Source organism: Clytia hemisphaerica, unplaced genomic scaffold, assembly GCF_902728285.1.
Source record: "Clytia hemisphaerica strain Z4C2 unplaced genomic scaffold, Clytia hemisphaerica genome assembly, whole genome shotgun sequence".
In the NCBI taxonomy this organism is placed as follows: Eukaryota; Metazoa; Cnidaria; class Hydrozoa; order Leptothecata; family Clytiidae; genus Clytia; species Clytia hemisphaerica.
The window spans coordinates 91,576-118,081 of NW_027103392.1; the positions used below are offsets into that span (position 1 = coordinate 91,576).

Sequence of the window (26,506 nt, forward strand, 5' to 3'; positions counted from 1 at the left end):
TGAACTGCGAAACCTCGTGGAAATGTTTACATTTTAAGTCGGCGAATTTCTATTCAAGCAGTGCTCGGCAACAAATCTATAATTTTTACTTTACTCTAAAAAGAGCAGCGGGAAAACAATAGTGTGATGGACAACTCGGTTACTAGCGAATGCAAAGATCACAAGCCATTTGCTTAGTGACCGCAGCCGTGATTCTGCACGTCAAGACTGCCTTTTGCTTTTTAGACAGTTTTAGAGTGCATATCGGGTCGTAACTTAAATTACGAAAAAAATGGACGATACATATCTGCAATCCCTCCTCGAAGAAAAAGATCATTTGGACCCAAAGTCTTTCCCTCATGCAATCAGACTCATCGAAGATGGTAAGTATCGGGTTTATAAAAATTCTGTCTAGGTAGCTAATACTTGAAACAACACTGTCTTCCTTTGCTTTGCTTGATGTTTCTTTGCCTCATCAGTTCCATCTAAATGCTTGTTTATAGTGATTTATTGGGCCATATAGAATTACTGTAAAAAATTAAAGTAGGACCAATGACAAATTTTTATAATCTGGACGGGTACGACCTGTGAGGCAGATTTCTTGCTCAAAAAATTTATAGTTGGAAATTCGAATTTAGCGCTGTCCTCCTTACTAACAGTGTAGCTCTAAAGCTCTAAAACAGCATCTAATAACATGAAAACCAGAATATGATTCTTCAATGGGAATTAAAACTATAAAGTGCACTTACAAACATCAATTTGTCAGATCTAACAAAATTAATAACCGCACTGTCATCATTGACAATAAAACAAACGATTTTCTGTCAAGAGCCTTGTAAACATTCCAACAACTTCCATCGAAATGATCTATCACAGCTCAGTCTACCATTTTTAGCGCGGTCCGAAGATTGAGTCGAGAACGCTCCCCCCGAGCTCCTGCGCGGGTGAAAAACTTCAATCTGTCAATCATTTTCTCAAGCGGAGAGTAGCGAAGCGATTCTAGCTTTACGATAGTGCCGCGGATCATCAATAGATAGTATTCAATTATCATTATCCCTTTATTTTCATTCCTAGAACTTTTGCAAAAAAAAAGGAAAAATAGAAGAGTTGTATTTTTTACTGCTCTATTCACATACTGAATTTGAAAGATCTTCTATGTGGCGTTTTTTTGCAAACTTCAAAAACTGATTTTTGTCCCGCCTTTGCGGGACTTTGGCTTAAGTGCTTGAGTGCAGCATAGGGTACAAAGTCCAAATATGCGTTTCCCGTAATTTTTGTATGAAGAGTTAGGTCTATACTGACTAAAATAAAAACCAAATTTCGGAACTTGCGCTTTCTCTAAGACAGTGTAGCTCTAAAGCTCTAAAACAGCATCTAATAACATGAAAACCAGAATATGATTCTTCAGTGGGAATCAAAACTATAAAGTGCACTTACAAACATCAATTTGTAAAAAATTAAGAAGAAAAGGACAAATTAAAACGTTCAAAAAACATCATCATTCACGGTGTTGAAGAATTCACTGATGATCAACAACCGAAGGCGAAGAAAGACGAGGAGTGGGTGAAAACACTCACCCAAAATCTTCATGCTAAGGTCAAGATCAAACATATGACAAGACTTGGAGCAAAAGTAGCCGACAAGAAACGCCCATTGCTAGTTTCATTTGACAAGGAAGATGAAAAGGAAAGTATATTCGGTAACCTTCACGTATTGAAGGGTGTGAATATGTATAAAGGGATAAGTATCTGTGAAGATCTAACCCCTGATCAAAGGAAAGAATTCAAAAATCTTGTAATTGAAGCTAAAAGAAAGAATGAAAGCGAAACAGGTGGGATCTGGCGAGTCCGTGGCTCCTCAAAAAACGGATTCCGCCTAAAGAAGGTCAACAACCAACGACAAGATTAATTTCCACCAAAGAATGTAAGAAAAAATACGATAATAACGAAAGCAATAAAACCCAAAAAAACAAAGACACAAGATAATACAATAACTGCGAAGAATATAAAAATCATGTATACCAATGCAGACCAACTAACATCTGAAAAATTGGGAGAATTAAAAATGCAATCACGAAATGTAAAACCACACTTGATTGCAATTTGTGAAGTTAAATCAAAGGTTGGTGCACTGAGAGAACCTCATGAATACGAATTTGAAGAGTATAAGCTGGTGAACCATGAAAATATAACATCAAAAAAAGGACGCGGGATCATTATATTAGCTCACAACTCGATCAAGCATCTTATAGTTGGTGTAAAATCGGCGACAGAATTTGATGAATCATGCATAATCGAAATTCGACTTTGCGGCAGGGATGTGTTAGTTTTTGGATGCCTTTACCGTAGTCCAACAAACAACAATCATTCAGAAGAAAACAACGATAAACTCAACGAGCTGATCAAATCTATTGCTTCCGAGAAGAGATACACTCATAAATGTCTCTTAGGTGATATGAACTATCCAACCATAAACTGGGATAACTGGACAACGTCACACTCTGAGGAAAGTAAGGAAGAAAAGTTTTTGGACGCTCTCAGAGACGCGTTTTTCTATCAACTTGTTGATGAACCAACGCGATGCAGAGGAACAGACGAACCTACAACGATAGACTTAATACTTACTCATGAACAAAATCAAGTAAGCGACCTTCAGTACCTGAGCCCCCTTGGGAAGAGCGACCATAGCATATTGGTATTTACGTTTGATTGCTACACTCAACGCAAACCCAATTCGAAAAGATACAGTTATGAAACCGGTGACTACACAAAGATGAAACAACACCTAAATGATGGAGAATGGTCGAAAAATTTGATCAACGAATTGAGAGGAAAATCAGTAACAGATATGTGGACAATCTTTAAAGGAAAAGTTCTTGATCTGAGAAGCCAGTTTATTCCAATAAAATATATTGATAATCAAAGCTGGAAACTCAAGGGAGCTATACCAATCAAAAAAGAGGTCCAGAATGAGATAAAACAAAAACGACAACTTCATAGTCTCTGGTTAAAGTCTAAAGACCCGGAAGAAAAAGCTAGGAACCGTACAAACTACGTAAAATCACGGAACAGAGTGAACCGAAAGATAACACAAGCTCGAAGGTCATACAAAAAAGGTATCTGCGACAAGTCGAAAAGTAAACCAAAGATCTTCTGGTCACATGTCCGAAGTAAACTAAAATCTGCAAGTGGGGTTTCATCCCTACTCGAAACACCAAATGACATTTCATCTTTAAAACATGAAGACCATGAAAAAGCAGACATCCTGCAGAAACAATTCTGTAGTGTCTTCACAAAAGAACCCGAAGGAGAACTACCGGAATTCCAGTCCCGCACAGATCGCGTCATCAAAAGAATACCAATAACAAAAGATCTTGTTTACAAATCTATACTGAAACTTGATGACAACAAATCGTTTGGTCCAGATGAAATGCATCCAAAAATGTTAAAAGAACTTGTAGACTATATCGAAGAACCCCTTGCACTTTTAATGATCGAATCGTTATCGACGGGAGTCCTACCGGAAGAATGGAAATTAGCATATGTAACTCCACTTTATAAGAGCAAAGGAGCACAAAATTTGGCTGTTAACTACCGACCTGTAAGTTTAACATCGATCGTTTGTAAGATGATGGAAACAATTCTACGAGCGCACATTACACAGCATCTCGACGACCTGGAACTCCTTTCAAATAAACAATATGGTTTCATTAGCAAACGCTCGACAGTTACCCAACTGCTAACATACATCGATAGATGCTGTGAAAGTACCTCAGAAGGAAAAGTGGTAGATTGTATCTATTTCGATTTTGCAAAGGCATTTGATACCGTGCCACACCGTCGATTGTGCAAAAACTAATGGGATATGGACTCAAAGGACCTACACTTGATTGGATAAGAGCATTCCTTAACGGACGTAAACAACAGGTAAAAGTGAATCAGTCAAAATCAACAACAAATGATGTAGTAAGTGGAATACCACAGGGTAGTGTACTTGGGCCACTACTTTTTGTTCTATATATCAACGATCTTCCTGATAAAATCATCTCATCCATACTACTCTTTGCTGATGATACAAAGATATTTAAAGAAGTTGACTCCATCGATGACTCTCTTGTCATACAAAAAGATATTGAGGAGCTGGAGAAATGGTCTAAAGACTGGTTGCTTCAGTTCCATCCAGACAAGTGCCATGTACTTACAATTGGAAAGTTTACAAACATTAAACATGCACATCCATATACTCTAAATGGAAATCAACTGGAACACGTTTTCATAGAGAAAGATCTTGGTGTTGTTATCGATGCAGAGTTGAGTTTCGAGGAACATAAGCAAGTCAACAAGGCCAATTCGATGCTTGGAGTTATTAACTGTGGCTTCCAAAACCTTAGCCCACAGATTTTTCTTACTTTGTACTGCACTTTCGTTAGACCGCATCTTGAATATGCACAATCAGTCTGGTCACCGAAACTAAGGAAACACGTCAACCTATTGGAAGGAGTGCAGAGACGTGCGACAAGGCTTGTCAAACTTTACAAAAATCTCTCTTATGAGGATAGACTACGAAGCTTACAATTACCAACACTAGAGTTTCGTAGAACTTTTTGTGATATGGTGCAGGTCTATAAGCATCTTCACTTCTACGATAAAGCTACGATTCCAAAGAAAACTACCCATCGACCACGTCCGAATCGACAACATAAAGATGAACTCCAGCCGAACTTTGCAAGTGATGGATTCCGCAGCCCGCAAACAAAGTCGTTCTACTACAGAACCATCCCTACGTGGAATAAATTGCCGTCTGAGGTGGTAGCTGCCGTTTCCATAAAAGGCTTCAAAGAAAAGTTGAAAGAAGCATGGAAATGCCATCCAAAGAAATTCGTTATACGAAATTTGTAAATTGAGATCGGTTTAGAGGCCCACTGAGTGCCTACAACCTGTAATATTCATTTTAATAATAATTTTTCAGATCTAACAAAATTAATAACCGCACTCAGTTAGGAACATTTGGCGAGTTCCTGTACGCGGCCGCAATCAAAAAAATCATAACAACACTCATTAAAATAAGGCGTTCGTGTCTTTTCTCACTTTTTTTAGCCTAGACGATGTAGCAAACAAAGTAAGTATAAGCACACTGTGCTTTTAATTGGCTGAAATTTTTTTTCGCGTCGGAAAAACTTTTTCAAACTTTCAGCAATGATTGACCAAACTATTATAATCAGGGGGGGGCACGCAGTTACTACAAGACATGATGTGTAGTAAGTGCTTTTTCAACACTTTTTTTCAGGACCACCACCCTTTGCAGTTACTACCGTGAAAAAGGGTAACTTGCATCAGTGGAGGCTAACATGCATATACGCCAATTCACAGACCAACTAGAGCAGTATTACTTCTCTTCAAAGTGTTGACATGGAAACATTATGACAAAATTACTTGACAATAGAAAAACGTACCTTTGATCAGAATCACTTTTCCACCACCCCTGTTTTTGAGTGATATCATCAAAAACATGCTCGAAATTACCCTAAATTGCGATTATTTTTCAACCTAAAGCCATTTTTGTGCTAGATTTTCTTTTAATTTACTTGGTTAACAGCTGTTGAGAACATTTTAATGATAATTAGGGAAAGCATAATTTCAAAGTTGGGTCTGAGAAAAATTTCAAATTTATTTTCGTCCATTTATAACAAAAATATTTTTTTTAACAAAGAATTTTTTCACAAAAAAAAATCATTTTTTGTGAAAAATTTTGAAAGTTCTTTAAAAAGAATTAAAATATAAGCACTTACTACACCAAAAGTGCTAGTTTTAGTGTTTGGCACCACCCCAAACAGCAGTTACTACACTGTGTAGTAACTGTTTTCATAACTTCTGAATACAGTACCACCACGGTAGTAAGTGTCATACTGTCTTGTAGTAACTGCGTGCCCCCCCCCTGTTATAATGAAAATTATCCAGCGCATTTTTTATCTTCTTACCTTCTTCATCTTCATTGAAGCACTCGAGGTTTACTGAAGTTAAGCACATAAGATATTCTTATAATTATTGATATTCACTGAAACACCGTTCTTTGTGCGCTGAGGTGGAGTGCGTGACGTAACTCGCGCGGCAACTAACTCGCCTTCTGTTGGAAGATCATATTGGGCGTTTTGACGTTACCACCCATTGAAGCAGCGGGCGCCTCTGTCTTTCCGCAACTCTTTCCACCATTTTAGATGATCTTAACAATAGATCCAAAAGGGCGCCATAATCTTGGAAGATGATTTGTTTTGGTCTCCGGCTTTGGGAAGTAGCAATGTTTTTGGTTGTTTTCGATGGGAAATGGTAAGAAACTTAAGTTTACAAGTGTCATTTAGTTTTTGCTGGTTTATAGAATGGCAGGATCCTGGATGGTTTCCCTAACTGGCACTGTCATCATTGACAATAAAACAAACGATTTTCTGTCAAGAGCCTTGTAAACATTCCAACAACTTCCATCGAAATGATCTATCACAGCTCAGTCTACCATTTTTAGCGCAGTCCGAGGATTGAGCCGAGAACGCTCTCTGAGCTCCTCATAGCTGTCAACTTCGCCTCACCAAAATGCGGGAGAGCTCGAAGTCGGAAAATTTTTCCCCGAGATTCCCAATTTTGAAGATTGGAAAATCGGGAATTCGGGGAAATTTTCCCGCCAATTCCGACTTTCTCAGATTTTTTTTCGGAAAATCGGGGAAATCAAAGAATTTTTCGTCCCGTTTTTCCAAAATCAGGAAATTTTTTTCAGGAAATCGAAAAATTTTTGGAAATGCGGGAGATGCGGGAGAAAATCCTGAAAATGCAGGAGATTTGGCGAAATTTTTTTTATGCGGGAGAAATCGTTGGCATGCGGGAGTCTCCCGCTCAATGCGGGAGAGTTGACAGCTATGGCTCCTGCGCGGGTGAAAAACTTCAATCTGTCAATCATTTTCTCAAGTGAAGAGTAAGAGCGAAGCGATTCTAGTTTTACGATAGTGCCGCGGATCATCAATGGATAGTATTCAATTATCATTATCCCTTTATTTTCATTCCTAGAACTTTTACAAAAAAAAGGAAAAATAGAAAAGTTGTATTTTTTACTGCTCTATTCACATATAGACCTTTTCGCCTTTCCGTCCGCCATCTTGAATTGTATGCAAAAATACAGGAACGAAAATCCCGTGGTTGGATTTAGTTGAAATGTATGCAAAACATATGCAAGTTTACACAGAGATTAAAAAGACAACAAAGCATCTTATAAATAAATATTATAATCATTAGAACAATAAAAGATGGAATTTCTTAATCCAAAAGGAAATATTTACAGAACAACAAAAGCCTTTTAGGAATTTGTTCTTAAAGACATTGCATATTCTGTTTTCATGCCATTAAAAAATTCCACGAAGACGGAGTACACACATCAAACTTTCAAAACACGCAAACTGAAAGCAGTAATTATGATGTCACACTTTATCAATGTTTTGATTTGATCATTTGGCGGCTCTATTCCCAGGAGAATAATTTGCCGTCAGCCGAATAAGGATTGTTTTTTACCTTCGCTGGTGATTTTTCAGTTTGAGTTTCTGTCTAATGTTATGGTCTTTTGAAGTGCTTGTTCTAAGAGATGAGTGAATATAACTGTTTTTAGTTTTCAAGAGAAGCAAATTTAATCTTTTTTCTACAAGATTACACTTTAATATAATGCAAATTATGCATGCAAGTTTTTATTTAATACTTTCTTTTTGCATATGTTTTGCATACTTTTTAAGGGATTTTCACCACGGCAATTCGGCCACCATAATTTTTGCATACAATTCAATATGGCGGATGGAAAGGCAAAAAGGTCTATTGAATTTGAAAGATCTTCTATGTGGCGTTTTTTTTCAAACTTCAAAAAACTGATTTTTGTCCCGCCTTTGCGGGACTTTGGCTTAAGTGCTTGAGTGCAGCATAAGGGTACAAAGTCCAAATATGCGTTTCCCGTAATTTTTGTATGAAGAGTTAGGTCTATACTGTAAGAAAGTGTGACCAGTAAAAGAATAACAAAATTTGATTGGCTATTATGTTCAGTTCGGCAAATTGCATACTGTAGATCCACAACGTTGCAAATATTCCGCAACGTTGCGGTTTTTCACAGCGTTTCCCCAGGGTTGCGCTGCTATTTTACGCAACGCTTCCAATTGAAGCTTGTGATTTTAAAAATTATGAGCGCCTACCATTTTTCTTCTAAACACATGCAAATTAAAATCAGGCAAAAATTTGCTTTCTTGAACAAAGTAGCACTTTTTTTAACGAAGTAGCATTTCTTCCAAGAATGATTGTGAATAATCGCTAGGTAGGAAATTAAAATGCTGGGGTGAAAAGTTTCCTTTTGGGTTGTTCTTCAAAATGCACATTATTTTGAGACCCTGGTCCAGGCCGCCCTGCGATGCCGATTTTGGTCCAAAGGCCAGAGCTGCGAAATTATGCAGCAGTAAAGCTGCGAAATTTCGCAATGTTGTGGAATATCACAACGCTAAAGATGCAGAATTTCGCAGCGTTGGGGATCTGTGCAATTTGCCGAACTGTGTTTTCAACCGTCGTTATTAGGATTTGGGAAATTCATTCAAACTCTCAGCCCAAACCATGCAATATATTTTGCCATCAGTATATAGACCAATTCACTGTGATGTCATTATGTTTTGGTTTGTCTTGTTTAGTCTAGCAAAGCTGCATTGAAATACAGGACAATGGAGACAAAATTTAATACCCCCAACTTTTGTCTCTTATTTCTATTTCTATTATTTGATTAGCAAAAACTTTATACAAAGTTATTCTCGCCAATGTAACAAAAAATATGATTAATAAAATGAAAAATATTAAGAATGTCTTATACCGTCCAACTGCTCTTACTTGGGACTATCTGACAAAACAAAGGACGGCAATTCGGCCACCATTTCACCGAACCTCCAAAGTCATTTGATTTGAGTTAATGAACAGCGTTTTAAAAAGTACACAATTTCTCTTTCGCACCGAGTAGGCTTTTAAATCGAAATATGAAAAAAATCTGTAGTGGAACACACGCGAATGTCTAGAACGAAGAAGACCAAATTAGTGTCAAAATGATGGAGCGTTTGATGTCACTCGCGCAGCAAGTTACACACTTGTTATTTGTTAATCCCATTGGGCGATAGGCAGTTAGGCAGCGGGTGTTCTCTAATTCTCCAGCGGTATCCGGTCTTACAGCGTCCCGTCAAACAGCGTCCGGTCATTTTGAATAAAAACAAAGTTAAAAAGGGCGCCCTATCAGTGAAAGTTATCGTGACATGTTATGACAGAAAGTATGATTGATAAACTTGGTGGAGTTATCAAAACAAATTGTTGTCAAAGAGATTTAACAGTAATTGAAAATACAGGCCAGATATCAACAGTCCCATGTTTCGACCAATCGTCCCAAGTTAGAGCTGTTGACTGTACCTTGGTTTTCAAGCTGAAAATCTTAAACAAAAGTGAGACCATAAGCGAGATAACCAAAACAAGTGAGAAGTGATCTATAGAATAAGAAATCATAGTATGGATCTCTCCAGGCTACATTGATCTATGAAACTTGAATTATCTACCAATATGACTTTCTTGAAGCCGTTCTCAAATACACCTTTCCCGTAATTTTCACAAAACAGATGTGAGCACATTATTTTGATGCTCTCCACCGTTTGGTCTCTAGAGGTAAACAAACCCATTTTTGCTTGCGTTTCCTTATGGAAAGTTGTTTTTTTGTGCTTTTCTTAACCCTATTTTTATCAGGCTGGCACTATTTTGCTAATAGCTCACTGAAATTTTTTTTTAACACTCTGAAAGTTTTTGACTTTTAATATAATCCTATTAGCAGCATGTATACCAAATTTTACAATTATACACCGACCAGATCAGGTTTTATGACTTTTTTGTGCAGGCGTATCATAAAATCCAGCTAAAACCCTGTAAAATCCCAAAAGCTTAAATGTAGCATAACTTTTGATCTAGGCATCCAATTGACTTCAAATTTTGACAGGTTTTAGGTATCAATAATAAATTTTAAAAAATATTTAAAAAATTTTCAAAAACTGCTGACGTCATCAAAAATGACGTCATTGTTTTTTGAAAAATTTACTCATTTTCTGCATGGATTTCAAACGTCAATTTTATCAGTATGTTAAAAACCGGCAAATATGTTAAAGATATTTATTTTGCCTTTTAGAAAATCAAAACAGAATTGAAAAATCTCCATTCTTTCAACTTTAATTGCTATTTTATTGGTTAGTACTTTTCATTGGTCAGCGATAAGTGTGAAAGTTTGTGATGACGTCATCACCTTTATGATGACGTCATCAACCCAAATTTTTTTCTATGAACTCCTTTTATGGTAGAGAACATTTCTGCCAAATTTCAAGTCCATATCTTTTCCAGATCAAAAGTTATGCAAGGCTGGTGGAAAACACTCCCCCTTGAGAATACAAAATCCGAAAAAGCCTGATAATAATAGGGTTAAGCTTTGTCAATCAAAATCCCTTCAAATTTTAGTATGTTCTTTCTATTCATGATATCATACCACCCTGAACATTTTTTGCCAAACAAAGATTGCTATCAAAAGTTAGAAGCTGAAAACCCACTACTGTCAACTGCTCTAACTTGGGACTATCTGACAAAACATGGGACTGCAATTCGGCCACCATTTCACCGAAGCTCCAAAGTTAATTTGATTTGAGTTAATGAACGGCGTATTAAAAAATACACTTGATTTCTCTTTCTCACCAAGTAGGCTTTTAGATCGAAATATGAAAAAAAATCCGTAGTGGAACACACGCAAATGTCTGGAATGAAAAAAAAACAAATTAGTGGCAAAGCAATGGAGCATTCGACGTCACTCACGCGTCAAGTTACACACTCGTTATTTGCTAATACCAATTTGCAATAGGCCGTAAAGGGGCGGGCGTTCTTTGATTCTCCAATCGGCGTCCGGTCATTTTAAATGAAAACAACATTTTCCCAGGCTATTTCTGAGAAGTTTGAATTATGGGAAAGGTGTATTAACCAATCGGGTTAGGTATTGGAATTTTTATGGGAGTTGTTTTCCGAGATATGTATAAAATAACTTTTCCCAGGGGTTACAGGAAATATACAGAACTGCCATCAAATTGCTTTATTTAACCATATGTTTAAATTTGCGGTCAAAAATACTTAATTAGATATCGTCAACTGCTCTAACTTGGGACGATTGGTCAAATCTTGGGATGGATGGTTGATTTTTGGACTGTATTTTCACTTACTGTTTAAATCTTTTTGACAACAAGTTTGTTTTGATACTTCAACCAAGTTTATCAATCAAACTTTCACCATCCCATAATCACAAACAAATGTATTTTTTAAGCATTTTAAAAGTACATAATTTGAAGAAATAATTAACACTTTAATCACTCATGCTGCTCACATCTTGATGCCATTATTTTTTGTGTTGCTTTTCTCTAGAGATGCTTTTTCCAGCGTGCACAATTGATTGACATGTCAAAGTTACCAAATGTCGATAACAGATCTCACAATCTTCCGCAGAAGAACAGACTTTTTATATCTGTGTTTGGACACTTGTGTGAATGCACGCGAAATTACATATAGGCGTTTCTTGTCGCAAAGATTTGTTCCTTTTGCGGTGTGAAAGCCTACCTGGTGAGAGTATAGTATATTCACATTATTTGCTATCTATGATTCGTGGTTACGTTAATTAATGACTTTGGAGGTTCGGTGAAATGGTGGCCGAATGGCTGTCCCATGTTTTGTCAGATAGTCCCAAGTTTTGTCAGATAGTCCCAAGTTAGAGCAATTGACGGTAGCAAGCAAAAATTGCTCAAAAGCTGGTAAAATCTTAATCCTCAAATATCAAAGTTCCAGCTGCACTGTTGGTAGGTCTCGATGTAACAGAGTATCAACAGGAAAGAGTAAAGCTGTATATGATATCAAATTTGGTGATGGCTTCTTCATAAAAGTGAAAGACACAAATACATTTTTCAGATCCGGCATGCGGAAAAGTTTCAGTACCTGCAGGCAACCTAGTAGGGTTGGGTGTGGTTGTGTATCAGAATGGCTAGAAATAGGATATTATCATTTAGGGTCAGGACAGGGTTGGAGCTCGAAACAAGCACTCTTTTGTGATTTTCTCTTAATATAGTCTGGTCTGTAGTTTGTATGATATAAATAGCCGTTGTTAGAAACCTTCTCTTGGCATGAATCCGTGGCACAGTAAATAGAGCATTGGGCTTCTGATCATTGGAACTTTGCATTTAGTGGGTTTGAATACCACGTCGGCGATCTTTCGGAAAATCATTCAAAATGTTGAAAAACATAGAAAATAACTCACAAAGTCCCAAAAGTCAGAAAAACTACAAACTAGAGACTAAAAAGTACGAAATAAGTCCAGATGTGTCTTTCACAATTGTGAAGAAGCCACGACCTTCAAATTTAGATGTACCCAGTCAGCAGGAGTTTTTGCCTAATTTAGGAAAGAAAATTTTTCGAATTAGGAAAGTGCTAAAAAAAGTTACCCTTTCCTCCCGGGGTGGGGGTATGGGCCCTGTTTTTCCAAACAAAATGAACATTTCAAGATGGCAGCTCTGGGGCACTCATATGGTCTAACCCACAGCATGTGCTGCCCTTAAGAGTATGTTTTTTGGGGCAGTCCCCCAAGTCTGACTGTAAAAATTCGATGTATCTATAAATTTGACTCTCACCCAATGGGCCATTCCAGAAAATTTTGGTTACCCCCGTTAGACAACGTACATTCTTAATTTTTTATTAGCCTCTGAAATAATTTTTTTTCCAGTGATGGTTGGAATTTCAGATAAAGTTCATGTACTTACTTTCGCAAAAATGCATCGGAATTTCCACTCTTTTTTGCTGTTTTTAATTAAATTGCCTCGGAAATTCATTTTCGTCCACTCCCCCCTGTTACAGACAAATTCTGGAATGGCCCAATATGATTTGTTTTGCACATTGTTTCGACAACTCAGACCCATTTTCAGGTATGAAATCAAACTACACCCTAAGGGTCAGAAACGTTCAGTAAAATGCACTGTGAGAGAACCTTTTCACTGCTCAAGGGCTGCACTGTAAGGGTCCAATTTTGAAAGCCATTCTTTAGTGGCACATGTCGTTGTTTAGAAATCGAGTGCCCCCTGGGCTTTTCTCCTAATCATTTCAATTTGCAAGTTTTAGTACTGGACTGTAACACTTCAATAATGTATTCTCATAGAAAAGAACATTTCTTGATTTTTTTAATATGCTCGTTCATTTGACTTGGATTTTAATTGAATGAGCAAAGAATACTTTCTTGAGTTGACTTCTCAGTTCCATTCTTTCCAGACACACTGAATGTTTTTTATCTTTTTATAAACAAATTTAAGATGAATAATGGTCAAGGAGCTAATATCAGTGTTTAAAGATATCATGGACATTATATGATTTTATACCAAATATTTGAAATTTCTATTCTTTTTTCAGAAATTCTGAGGGTATCTGGTAAAGGAGATACATTGGGTCGGGCAGAGCTTGATGAAGAAGGAGGAGGAGAGAAGAAGCCACGCTACAGAACTTACGCAGGTGGTATTGTCACTGAAGAAGTTGTCAAGCTAAGCGATAAAGTCGTTGTACCTGTCAAGGAGTACCCCAAGGTATTGTATTTTCATTTTTAGTTCTAATAACATATTTTGAAAGATAGTATGGAAAATTGATTCAACTATTGAGTGACTGGCTGAAATCTTTTTGGTTCAAATCTACCATTCCATTAAGTAGTGAGTAAAAAAACAAGAAAGTTTTATTTTACTTTAGCAAGTACTTTTTGGTAAAAAACCATCTTCTTTCCTAGGTTGTATAAAATGAAATTTTAAAAAGATTTGCATTTTTGTACAAGAAATTAACTAAAATTAACGTCACCCTGTACTGTGGAATTAATTGATTTAGAGATAATTCGATACATATAGCCCCTATAAAGTAAAGTAAGAGCAAATTTTCCTTTTTAGTTTAACTTTGTTGGTAAACTTCTTGGGCCAAGAGGAAACACATTAAAAAGATTGCAACAATCTACACAAACTCGAATGTCAGTACTTGGTAGAGGATCTACAAGAGACAAAGCTAAGGTAATTATTTTCTCCCTATTTTCTTAGTCATTTCTAAAGATTGTTCATTTCTTTTTGAAGCTTGACAACCACTAAGCCCACCTGCTGGAATACATTGTTAAACATTAATTAAAACCAATAGGAAATTACGAGATAAGTGGTTAATTAAAGCTGACTCACTTATTCGGTTAATAACTTTCTTATTTATATCATGTAGAAATATTGTTTTCTGATGAGGATTTTATCTATATCTCCAATAAACTACAACATGGCTTGTATCTTTCCTCTTTTACATTTTTAATGTTCATTCTTATCGTTGATTAAAGGCCATTAGTTTTTAATAGCAAAATAGAGCTGTTAACAAAATGCTCTGATGTGTATTTGTGTATGATATCTTCAAATACAGGAAGAGGAGCTACGAAACAGTGACGATCCAAAGCATGAACATTTGAAAGATCCGCTTCATGTTTTGATCGAGGTTGAAGGACCTAAAAGTGAAGCTCATGCCAGGTTAGCTGCTGCTCTGGCCGAAATACAAAAATACATGGTCCCGGTAAGCAATTTTTCGACACAGTTTTCAATGCTCAAAAGGTTGCCTCAAAGTTAGGGCTAAGACAGTATGCAGCGTTTTAAGTGTGGACTAATCTTTGCTTTTTTTCTTGTTTCAAAGATCTTGTGGTTAAGCTTTCCAAACTCTAGGTACGCAGGTTTCCCTTGCTGAATATTGTCATCGTTTCGTAATGCGCTTACTAAAGTCAGATTATACGAGCCTAGATGTGAAATATTTTTCAAGGAAAATGATGAGATTAGGCAAGAACAGATGCGAGAGATGGCTTTACTGAACAGCATAGAGGTCGGAGGGGAAACATCAGGTATGAAATCAACTTTGGTTCCTGGCAGAGGACGCCCTCTTGCGCCCATCATCCGTGTTGGTATCCCGCCACCTGGTGCTATCATATTGAACGGTGCTCAAGCTACTGTCGCCTCAGTTCGGGGAAGAGGTGAGAAGCTTAATTTCTCAATCCCCTTGCAGTGATACATTTCGTTTGCCAATATTATTTTGACATGCTTTAGAAGTTTCTTATGTGTCAAATTTGAGAGAGATATTTTTTTCGAATTAAATTAAAAATTCGATTAGATTTTGCTATTACATTTTCTTTATAATCTTCTAGTAAGTTCTTTTTTCAACTGTATAATTTCAAGTTAAAGCTTTCAATTACTTTTTTACATTTTTACAGCGGTGCCACGCATAGCAAGAGGCAGAGGTGGAAGACAAATAACTGTCCCAAGACACGCCTCCACTGCACCCGAATACGTGAGCACTTTCCTTCGTTTGTAGTTTCCTTAAGAAGGGGGGATCAGGGATCACTATGGAGTGACTGAAACGATTTGAAACATCCCGCAGTTTTGATCCGTAAAATCAAGATCGGTAACAGTGCTGATCGTAATTTACCGTCGTCCTTAGTCAATCAGGATCTAAACAAATCAGAATTTAGCCGTCGCCATCGCAAAGACATAACCGAGTTTATGTATTTGCACTTTTGAGGACGGTAGAGTAACTGAAGCTTTGGAAAAACCCGCAATTCCGCCCCGCAAAATCGAGGACGGTAAAAGTGCTCATTTACCGTCGTCCTCAGCTGGTCAGGATCTACTCAAATTTGAACCTTACCGTCTCCGTCGCTGAAAAACACACATACATAAACTCCCTATATATCTAAATTCGGTAGTATCATGTCACTTTGTAGCGCAACCGCTTCTCATTGTATTATCTGATGTTTTCTCTTCACACTTTTAGTATGATACGTATGACACCTTTGATGCAACGTATGAAGGATACCCTGAAACAAGGTAAGATGATTTCTTATTATGAAAGATGAATGTCAACACAACAATAAAAGTGATGATAATCGTCTTGCGTGTTTGTGTTTTGATTTCTCTAACATATCAAATTTCCTCACCTGACAAACATCAGTGTCTTTTTTTGCTTTTATACTTTTGTTCACAACATATATTTTTTATTCTATATTTGAATTTCATAGCTTAGACCTTGCAGAAATTTATCAATTCTACATTTTGTGTTGAAATCCATCTCTAAAGATAGGCTCGTTGTGGTTTTCCCACTTGAGTGCCCAATACCATACACGGCTGCGAAATGTTTTGTTCATTTGAACAAGAGAAATACAGAGGGATGTTTTGCCAAATGTATATATTTTCAATTTTTAGCGAGACTGTTTATTACGAGTACCCAGACGACTATCCTTCGACCAGTAAGTCACTTTCTAACTTTATTGATGCAAATTTGAATCGTTTAGTTGATTGAAGTTATTAGCTTTTAAAACTAGACAAACTCAGACAATCAGTTCATTATTCCTTAAGACCAATTCGATTTGTTCTTGTTCTAATGTCCTGCTTCTCTCACTGACCAAACGAAACTAACTAGCTGTTCTTCTTCCTTTATAGAGTCAAGAAAAAATGATAATTTTTTGCGAAAAAGCGAAAGCTATTCTACCCGTAATGATAAAAGTTACACCTCGCCTCGTAACGAGCTTTCATCACCACCTTACAGAAAGTTCAAGTATTAACTTTTTTAAACCAAATGATTAATGGATTTATTTTAAAAATGCATAAACAGCGGCAGGGCTCGAAATAGCGGTCGGACATCGGACATTCTCCGACCCAATTTGCCCCGTGTCCGACCCAAAATTGATCATTTCTAAGCCAAAAACAACCCCTGTCGGACATTTTGTCCGACCCAGTTGAAATCGTTATTTCGAGCCATGCAGTGCCCTCACTGGTTGCACCTCTAAAGTGTTAACAAACTATAAACTTGATAATGTACAGTATATTTTTCTTTTTAAGTTTATTTTGATTTTTAAGTTTATTTTTCTATATTAATTAGATAGTTTAAAACTTCTTATTTCCACTTAACCTTCAATGTGAAGGATAAGTTTAAAGTAAGTTTTTTTTAAACCAGTGAAAATCGATAAGTTGAGCACCATAAATTCTTTTAAATACACTGTTAAAATGTTAAATATGCTTTAAAAGATTTTTAACCTCCAGGGTTAGGCTTAAAACTTAGAGGATGTCTTCATTTTTTAGCGGTTAGGGGTTGGTTTAATTTTTCTTGGTTTTTCTAATAACATTTTCTTCATTATTTTTGGCTTATTTTCTAAGGTAGCATGTTGTTTTATTTTTAAAGCAGAGGTGTTTTGTATTATATCATAAAGAAAACTTAAAACGTTAAAATTACATTGTTAATTTTGTTAAAACATTACTCGCTATTTTCAAATGTAAATATTTTTAAAATCGTATAAAATTTTTAAGCCTTTAGCAAACAGTAGCGTGTTGGCTTTACAAGTCTGAAAGGAAATTAAGAATTTGCCACCGCGCTACTGCTAAGCTGTTTGACAGAAGCTACAGTAGCTTAAACGTCAATCATCTCTTCTGCTTCACATAGAATAAAGAAGTCAACATATTGCTTTATAAAAAAGAGGTCATTGCATTGTCTTCTGTAAACAAAGTAATTTTAACGAAACGGATTCAAAATTTAAATTTGGATGCTTTTTTCCTGGTCGGAAACTTTCTGTGATATGCAGGTAATCTTTTAAAGGGTAGGTCTGTTTTTAAAATTAAATCTAATCACCAATTAATTTGTAGGTACAGGACGGCGTGAAAAACGTCCCGCTCGTGCACCAACCGGGCATTATGGCCCTAAGAAATATCGAGTAGATCCTTATGCTGATGTCACTTACCCATCTCCTGATGCGGATCCATACCGCAGCTCTATGCGCTGAGTGTTGAAATCATGAATTTTAAAACGTAAACTATCAAAACTTTCTTAAACAAGTGTCATCATAACATCAATCAATCTTCCGTGGTGTCACAAAATTTAAAAAGTTTCCGTTTTAATCCTTAAATTGTTTTGGTGTTCAAATAATACACTCATCTTTTTGGAATCTGAAAATGGAATTGAATTGCATCTGTGTATATAGAGTGGTATGGTTGTTATATTTTCCGAGCTTGTAATAACATTTTTCTATGAATTTCCGACTGGATCAAGATTAAAATAATTTTTCAATGTTAAAAATGTAAATTTTAAGGTTTTAATTACTGTATTTTTGAAGGTTTCAACTTTTAAAATGTATTTTTATATTTTTTATACTGTAACAGATAGAATTTTTATAAGCTCATTTAGATATTACGGAAAATTAAACATTCTTAAACATGCTAGAGGGATAATTGCTCGTGACAATATAAAGTTGATAATACTTTTCCTCTGTAAAGGTTTGGCTTCTTTTAAGGAGTTGATTTTCAATAATATTTTTAAGTCGCTCAAATCTAATATCACATTACATTGTTAAAAAATGTTTTTATTTTTCGTTGCCAAAAGATGTATTTTTACATAAACTATTTAAGATCTTTTATACCGGCCATACTAAACTTCCATTATTTTTTTTCGATTTACTGTTTGCTAGAAAATAAAATTCGAATACCTTCTAAACCGTATAATTTAGTAAGCATTTTAAAATAAAGCAAATTTCACAAAATTGAGTGTTTCGTGTGGCATTCCATGTTCAGTTCACGAAACTTGCATCCTGTAAATATAAAGACACCTGATGTAATATTCTCATACTATTCTCTTACTACTCATAATTAGCCATTTTATTGGTCATTCTCACTTCAATAAATGTAATGGACTGTTTCTATTCATTTGATTTACTAATTAGTTTTAAATTGCTTTTCAATCAATCATTTATAAATTTAATCATGAAATAAACAAGTAACTGTTTTCCTGTGTGAAGGTGAACTTCCGCTTCATTCCCATGGTAAATGAAAATGTCTAACGCTTTTTTTTCAGTTTCCATCAGAAGAAAGTCTTACTAGAGGTGGAAGCTCTCCTTGTGAGTTGTAGTCACAGATCTATAAAGCCCGAAGGGCTAGATGTCGTGCTTTTGCTGAAAAGTGTGCCGAGGTTAGGTAGGAAATCCTACCTAGGTCACGTGACATTACAATAGAATTTCAGCGCTTGACCAATCAGAAGTTTCGAGGATTTTCGGAAACAATTGAAACTATATTTCTTGCGATATTCACTTTTTTTGCTTGCGATGGCTTAAAGCACGACATCTAGCCTTTCGGGCTTTGTAAATCTGTGGTCGTAGTGAATGCTCTAAAAGATTCGTACTTAAATACTGACTAAAGTTTGATTTTGACGGTTCTAGGTAATTGTTTGAACTTGTTATTGTATTCACTCAGTACTTGTTCTCATTTGACTGTTGTACCTGACCATTTTGCATTTCTCCTTGCTAATCATATTCAGACTTTTTCAGCTCAATATTAATTAACTAAGAAAATAATTGTTTGGTGGTGGTACACTGGATCATTTCGACACTTGCGTTGATCTTCTTCTGGTCGTTCATTGGTGATCATCATCTTTCTTCATTCGCCACAGTTGGTTCACGTGTCGATTGGTAAAGGTAAGGCTTTTCATCCCATTCATTATCATTATTTTTATAGATCTTTTGTTAATCACGGTGTCATGTTCAGTAATTATAAAACTCCAGCAACAAAACAATGATGAGAAAATAATTAGTGCATACTTAGAAAAATCAATGATCGGCGAGTCAAGGTTTTCATGAGTTTTTTATTATTCAACATCACACCGTGATTTGTAAAAGGTCTATGCATTGATCTTTTGACATTATTCAACTGGCGGTAGGTTTACCTTTGACATTGCCTCGGCTGTGAAATAAACAGTTGTAGCATATCCAGGCTAAAATTATATCACGGACTTTTCAGCCTATCATTAGTTCTTCATTTCTGTCGAAATACTATGAAATCTTATTTTACACTAAGTTGATTTGTATGATATCAGAGGAATATTTTCAATCGAAATTTACTTTATTGATACTGTAGAACCAAACGGAAATGGCTAAAGGATCAATGATTATGATAATGATGATTTGAATCTACTGAGAGTTAAAATTGTCGTTACAATCTGTAAAATACGAAATGAATAAATCTATGAATTTGCTAATTCTTGTATTCATCAAACGAGAATTGATTTCGTTTCTTTCTATTTTGGTAGGTTTAGGATTGTGCTTCGGTCCTTTGTGTGTAAACCGTCTTGGTTATATACATCAAGTCAACTTCACCAATAGACCTTTCTATGAGCTTAATGAAACTTTGGTGATTTTCAGGTAACTGCATTATTTAATTGGAGCATTGCCTCTTGTTTATAAGCACTTTAGCGCCATTTTTAAGGAGATCTTTCAAAACCTTGCATGCGCTGCAATATTTTACTTGTCTTTAATTAGACCCGATACCTAGAGAAAATATAAAAATTTATTGCTGTACCACGCTACATTTTATCTTTTAACTACGTTTTTTTCATCGAAGTAACTCACTTCGATAGCGTGGTTTCTACTTTTCACGGTGTCTAGAATCCTATATTTTTCATTCATAGGTACGCAGAATGAATCGACGAAACGGCGGTGGCAATCAGCGGAGATATAACAACTCCCTGAACAAGCAAAGACGCGTTCGCTCTTTAAACACCATGGTCAGTTATAACAACCAACGAAATCCTGCTACTAACAACAACAATACACGAGACAGTTATAACAACAAGAATTACTACAATAATAACCATATTAATCATTCACGAGACACTACTTCTTCTTATGATACACGTGAAAATAATAACTATGACACAAGACGTTTTGTGACAAGAGACAAAGAGAATGACACTTACTGCATGGATGACGATGATAATGATCAGTACAAAAGGTATTATGATGGTGATGAAAGACCTACGCGTAGATACAATTCTTCTGATAACGAGGAGCGGCGCGAACATTATAGTCGCGGGAGAAGCCCTCGTGATCATTATGATTCTAATAATAACGATGAGCGCTATGATTGCCGTTTTAATGATAGAGAATTCTTTTCTGAACGAGCGTCTTCCGACAGGCGTGGTGGATATCACCGTGATGACGCTAGTACTTCTACGAGACGGTCATCTAATGATTATTACGTTAATGATAGCAGTGCTGACGAATCTCGAAGTGCTTTGCGTTACTCTAGTATTGATTACGACCATAAGCCTGTTCAACGCAGAGACTCTCGCGATGAGTATAATCACGTTGCTCCAAAATCTACTACTATCAGTGAGAGTTTTTACAGAGAAGAGTATTCAAGAGGTCGGCCTGATGATAGACGTGATAGGCTGGAGGATGACGTTAATGATGACAAGTACCGTGCACACGTACATGATCAAGTAGAGAGATCTTCGTTAAAACGTGATTCCGATACTGGTGATTATCCAAGAGCTCATGTGCGAAATAACATCAAAGATGATGACCGACAACAAGTGCATGCTAGTTTGGAAGAGTACTACCGCAACCAAATGATGAGAGAAGGAACTGGCCATCGAATTGACGAAAAGAGTGAAAAGAGTCGTAAAGTTCTGGAAGATTATGGAATCTCGATCAGCGATGTGGCTGATTATTTGACCAAAGAACTGGAGAGTCGTGAACAACATGGATCGGTCAGTACTAATCCTTTAAGTCAACTTTTGGATGATAAGTTTTCACAAAAGCACCCGTCTGCTCATATTGATATTTCTAATCAAACAAGCGTTTTCAACGAGAGATCAAAATATGATACACCAGCCTTACGACGAGAAGATACTCCACAGGCTGAGCCTCCAAAACCAAAGAAAAGAAGTATTTCGCCCATTGTGTATGATATTGTAGATAGATCACCTTCTCCAACAGTGGAACTCATCCAGTCAAGTCCTTCCAGTGAAGATACTCAAGATGCTCGAATTGATATCGAATCCAGACGATCAAGGCGCAGTACTCGTTCGCCCGTTTTATATGAACTCCCTGAATTATCTAGAGTCGATACAAGCTCTTCTCAAGATGAAAAGGATCCTTATTGGCAAAGAAATACTGGTCGAAGAAGCGATTCACCACGTGAATCTGAATCGTCGTACAGATGTGATCGCATGAGAAGTGTTTCACCTCTTGAGAGAAATATGTACCGTCAACATGAGCGAAAACGAAGCCCTTCCCCTCGAAACGAACGTAAAAGTCATTCTCCACACCACCATGATAATCCATTTAAATGGGTACGTAAACGCAGTAAGTCTCCTCCTCGGCGAGAGCAATCTCGCTCTCAAGAACGTAAGAGAAGTCTTTCTCCACGTAGTCGAATCGAATCTAGGTACAGTGAGCATCGTCGTGACAACTCGCCGATGCGTAATCACGTAAGAAGCAATGAACGTAAACGAAGCTGTTCACCACGACACCGCAACGATTGTAGACGAAGTCTTTCTCCTCGCTTACGTGATACAACACATCGATCAGAACCTCGGAGGAGTGTTTCACCTTACCACGAGCGAGAGTCTTCGTACCAAAACGAGCGCAAAAGAAGTCCATCGCCCCTTGGTCGAGCCAGGAAAACATCGAATAGGCGTGGAAGTGTGTCTTCAACCTTTTCACCAGCGAGAGGAGCGATCGAAGACATGTTGATCAAAGCAGCTGACAATTCCGTCAAACAATACAAAGATCATCAAGTCTCTCAATTCATTGCTAACAAAATCATGGTTCATACACCTCATTCGATACTCCAAGTTCAATCACCGTATCCTTATCTTCAACAGCAACAAGCTATGATAATGCAACATACGCAAGCTGCTCGAAACCTTCCGGCTCAAATGACTCAAGGCCAAAGAATCCTTCCATCCCCTGGTATTCTCTCGACTCCCGGCTTAATCGCTACAAAACCGATTACCACACAACGTAAATCGAAACAGAATGTCGAAGCATCAAAACCAACATCCTCTGCACCTAAACCCGATGAATCTAGTATTGCTGAACAGTTAAGTCTTTTGAGAAGATCGTCAACTCAAAAACCATCATCAGTTAGCGAAGATATTTGCTTTGAAGATCGTAAAGGTGACGATAGTGAAGTGACAATAAAACAAGAAAACATTGAAAACGACGCAACGCCGGATGCGTCAAGTAGTGAAGATGAAGTCGAGATAACACACATTGTTAACCCAAAGGGAAGAAAATCAAGCACTACTGTTCTTAAGCCCACAATACAAAGTACTGTAATTAGACCATCTCCTGGCGATATTCACCTCAAAAGTCGAAAAGTCTCCGCTCCTGAACAAACTAAGAATGAAAGCAAAGATAATTCAGAACAAAATATACCCGTTGTTAAATCGAATGCAAATCTCACGAACATTCCAATAGTTTCTTCGAGTGCTACAAGTAGCGGTGGAATTAAACCCAAAGCTAAAGTACGTGTCCCATCCTGGTTTACCGGTCGTTGCATTGAACTGTTCAAAAAACGACATAAAAAGATCCGACAATTAAAACACGCGAAACAAGATCCAAAAGCATCCTCTAAAATTGAAATGATCAAAGAATCGTTAAGAGACATTGACCGTGAATACATACCATTGTGTAAGAAAACGAAATCCGACTACTTTGCGCAAAGCAAAAACTCTGACAAGAAAAGTAATAAATCTATTATTGGACTTGATGACTCTAAGTCATCTGATGTTGGCGATCTATAGGTATCTTGAAATATCTCAAAAAAACTACAAACTGAAAGTGAACCGTCTTAGCTTTGAGCGACAATAGCCTACTTATTGCCCTAGCTACACAACACTCGCCCTTTATTATTTATCCTTATTCCTATATTTCGTTCATAATTTTTTTGGAACTTTCTTAACCGTTTCTGTGTTTATTTTATTTTTCCATTCGAACATTATTCTATACATTGTCAGGAAACTGTTAGCGTTATATACATTACAAATTTACCACCAACTTTATCATTCAATATATTTATAACTTGAAAGAAGTTTGACATATTCTCTTGAACAGTACCGTCTATATGTTTTCTTTACGACGCCTCTTCCCTAATTGTTAATCTCCTTCGCCAAAGTCTATTCGGAAAATTTCGACCAATAGTTTAATTTTCATTAATCAGTTTCGGAAAACCCGCTGAGTGATGAAGTATAAGTCCGGAAGGGCTATAGAAGCGAATCTCCTAAGTAGGATTTGAAGCCGTTCGTATAATCCTACCTAGGCTGCGCGGCCTTGAGCGGCCCGTGTGATGTTTATACAAATTACGGATTGAAGGTAGAATTTTCCGGTTAGTAATTTTCAAAAATATACCTACCACTCGAAAATTAAGAAACCACTAAATTCAATCTGTCGTCAAAAATACGGCGTATATTCTAAGGACTCGCATTTTCTTGACTGGAAAAGGTTAAAGATTTGCTTCTAGCCCTGTTGGGCTTATACTTCATTGGTAGGGGTAGGTCATTGGCCGACGGTTAAGGGTTAGTTTTTCAAGATAGCAGAAATATGCACTGTAAGGGTGGACTTTTTGAAAAATGCACTACTACAAGGGTGGAAATTTCAGCAAATCTGGGAAAATTTTTTGCCCGAAAAGCTTGATTTTTTGCTTTAAAAGAAGAAAATACTTTTTCACCGATTTTTCGCTGCACTTTGGGTAGTCTGGAGATCCATACTCTATTCAAACTTACACTACATAAGCAAAAATCCCATCAGAAGCTACTCATTGAGACTATTTCTATATTATTATTCGTTTTAACTAAATGCTATACAGCACCTGACCCCGAGAATGTAGGTGAAATTTGAATCAGACCTGAGAGATGTAGATTTGCATTTAAAAAAATATTGAATGTTTTAAACGAAATTTTGAACTCCCAAAATCCTTTCCCAGGGGTTAGTTTCATTACTTTTGATAGATAGGCTAATTTTTTTGGTCCTTGAAGTTGACTCCCATTTTCGTTATAACCCCCAGAATGTAGGTTTGGTTTTATGGCTTTAAATCTAGTAATAGCAAAATGTTGATATTTTTTCGATTGAATTAATTATAACAGGAAATTTTAGAAATATTTTATGCCAAAACAATATTCTAGAGAGCTTTTGTTATTCTGAAAATTGGATTTTTTTTCGCTTTTTAACCCCAGAATGTAGGTGAAAAGATTCGGTTGCTGAGAGCGAAATTTCAGTATTCATCGGAAATTTTTGTCCTCTTAGTGAAATTCATACTTTAGAAATATACTCTGAAAGAAAATTAACAAAGATATTAATTTTATCGTGCTACAAATGATGAAAAGTAAAAGAAAGGACGAAAAGAAGAGACAAGAAAGTTGTTTTTATTTTGTAGGTTGAAGATTCTGTGTTAAAATATGTGAATGATGTAACCGCACCCCTGCCTCACAGCCCCGGTGGAACTTTTCCCACATCGGGTCAAAAAATTTCTACTAAATTCCCAATGGGGATAGAAATTCTCTTGTTCCAAACTTAGGCAAATTTTCTGATTAGGCTGGGGTCCCAGCGGGTCTGGGACACGTCGTAAAAGCTTGAAATGCCAACATTGTTCATCTCTCAGGTAATACTTTCATGTTATGAAAGTACAACAAACAAGTTTTATATAATTTGACAGACTTTTTATGTCGGGTTATGAAGGCTCCCAAATTGTAGGTCAACTAACCCCAAAAGGTAGGTCAAACATTTTCGTTAAAATATCTAACTTAGAACAATAAATATTGAAATGGACTATTTTCCACATTTCCTTTGTTCATTAGGAATAAGAAAATACCCTATCATCATAACTTAATTCCAATAGATTTCGATTTAGAGAGGATTTATTTAAAAAATGTCTCAATTCGAGTAGTATCCAATCAACTTCGAATCAGATTTTTGCCTGAAAAAATCAATTCAAGTTAAAATTTTATGTCTAGAAATAATCAGTAATATGTAACAGTATGCTCTGAAACAACTTTTTCGAAATCACACGAACAGAGTAGACGGATACTCCCAGCTACACTCTGGGGTGCAGATACAGTACGAATTTAAAAGCTATTTTTTCTAGCTGCACATACCGTCAGTTGGTAAACCACCTAGCCGTAACCCCCCTCCCCGGGGACCTAGGCATTTTTTTTTTTCAAACGTCACGATGCACAATGTTAGTCTTTGTTAGATTTGATTCTGGGCATCTTTCAGGTCATACTGCCCTAGGTTTTTCTATTCTCCTTATCTAAACACTGCCATACCTGTTGGAAGTTGTATTACACACATGAGTTTTTAAGGACTTAGTGGGCTTGACTGTCCTTGATCATACTAGATGTAGGTCTATTTTGGAATAGGATGTATATCTGATGTGTCCTAATATGAATTAATTACACCTCATCCTCAGGGTTTGATCTTCTCCCCTATCAAAATGACTTAGTCCTCTTCTTTGTTAATACAACACAAGCGTCCTCTTGTATCAAAGCCCACACGCTTTTATTAGGTACGTTACTGGTGGACGTCAGAGAATCTTTCTGCACGGTGTCTTTTGTAATCTTTCACTTTCGAAAAG

The 26,506-nt window shown here is 36.6% G+C and overlaps 2 protein-coding genes across 3 annotated transcripts; both read left to right on the forward strand.

Annotated features, from left to right (window-relative positions):
* Positions 1–125: 125 nt before the first annotated feature.
* Positions 126–18,735, forward strand: LOC136824849 (KH domain-containing, RNA-binding, signal transduction-associated protein 2-like). Of its 2 annotated transcripts, none has more exons than XM_067080822.1 (9): positions 126–362; positions 13,479–13,648; positions 13,997–14,113; positions 14,499–14,645; positions 14,886–15,093; positions 15,331–15,407; positions 15,888–15,940; positions 16,316–16,359; positions 17,750–18,735. In XM_067080822.1, the coding sequence occupies exons 1-9, from the start codon at positions 272–274 to the stop codon at positions 17,884–17,886; spliced, it is 1,044 nt and encodes a 347-aa protein (XP_066936923.1). In that variant the 5' UTR covers positions 126–271; the 3' UTR covers positions 17,887–18,735. The 2 variants fall into 2 exon arrangements, with proteins under 2 accessions (XP_066936923.1, XP_066936924.1); XM_067080823.1 differs by lacking the exon at positions 17,750–18,735 and adding an exon at positions 16,553–16,769.
* Positions 18,736–19,200: 465 nt separating this feature from the next.
* Positions 19,201–23,988, forward strand: LOC136824848 (serine/arginine repetitive matrix protein 1-like). Its single transcript, XM_067080821.1, has 3 exons — positions 19,201–19,566; positions 20,178–20,289; positions 20,556–23,988. Exon 3 carries the CDS (start codon positions 20,565–20,567, stop codon positions 23,679–23,681), a length of 3,117 nt encoding a protein of 1,038 aa, XP_066936922.1. The 5' UTR covers positions 19,201–19,566; positions 20,178–20,289; positions 20,556–20,564; the 3' UTR covers positions 23,682–23,988.
* Positions 23,989–26,506: the final 2,518 nt, after the last annotated feature.

Coding starts and splice junctions, on each gene's coding strand:
- LOC136824849 (XM_067080822.1), top strand. CDS start 272: ATGGACGATACATATCTGCAATCCCTCCTCGAAGAAAAAGATCATTTG. Junction 13,649..13,996: donor CTGTCAAGGAGTACCCCAAG/GTATTGTATTTT, acceptor TTTCCTTTTTAG/TTTAACTTTGTTGGTAAACT. Junction 15,408..15,887: donor CCTCCACTGCACCCGAATAC/GTGAGCACTTTC, acceptor TCACACTTTTAG/TATGATACGTATGACACCTT.
- LOC136824848 (XM_067080821.1), top strand. CDS start 20,565: ATGAATCGACGAAACGGCGGTGGCAATCAGCGGAGATATAACAACTCC.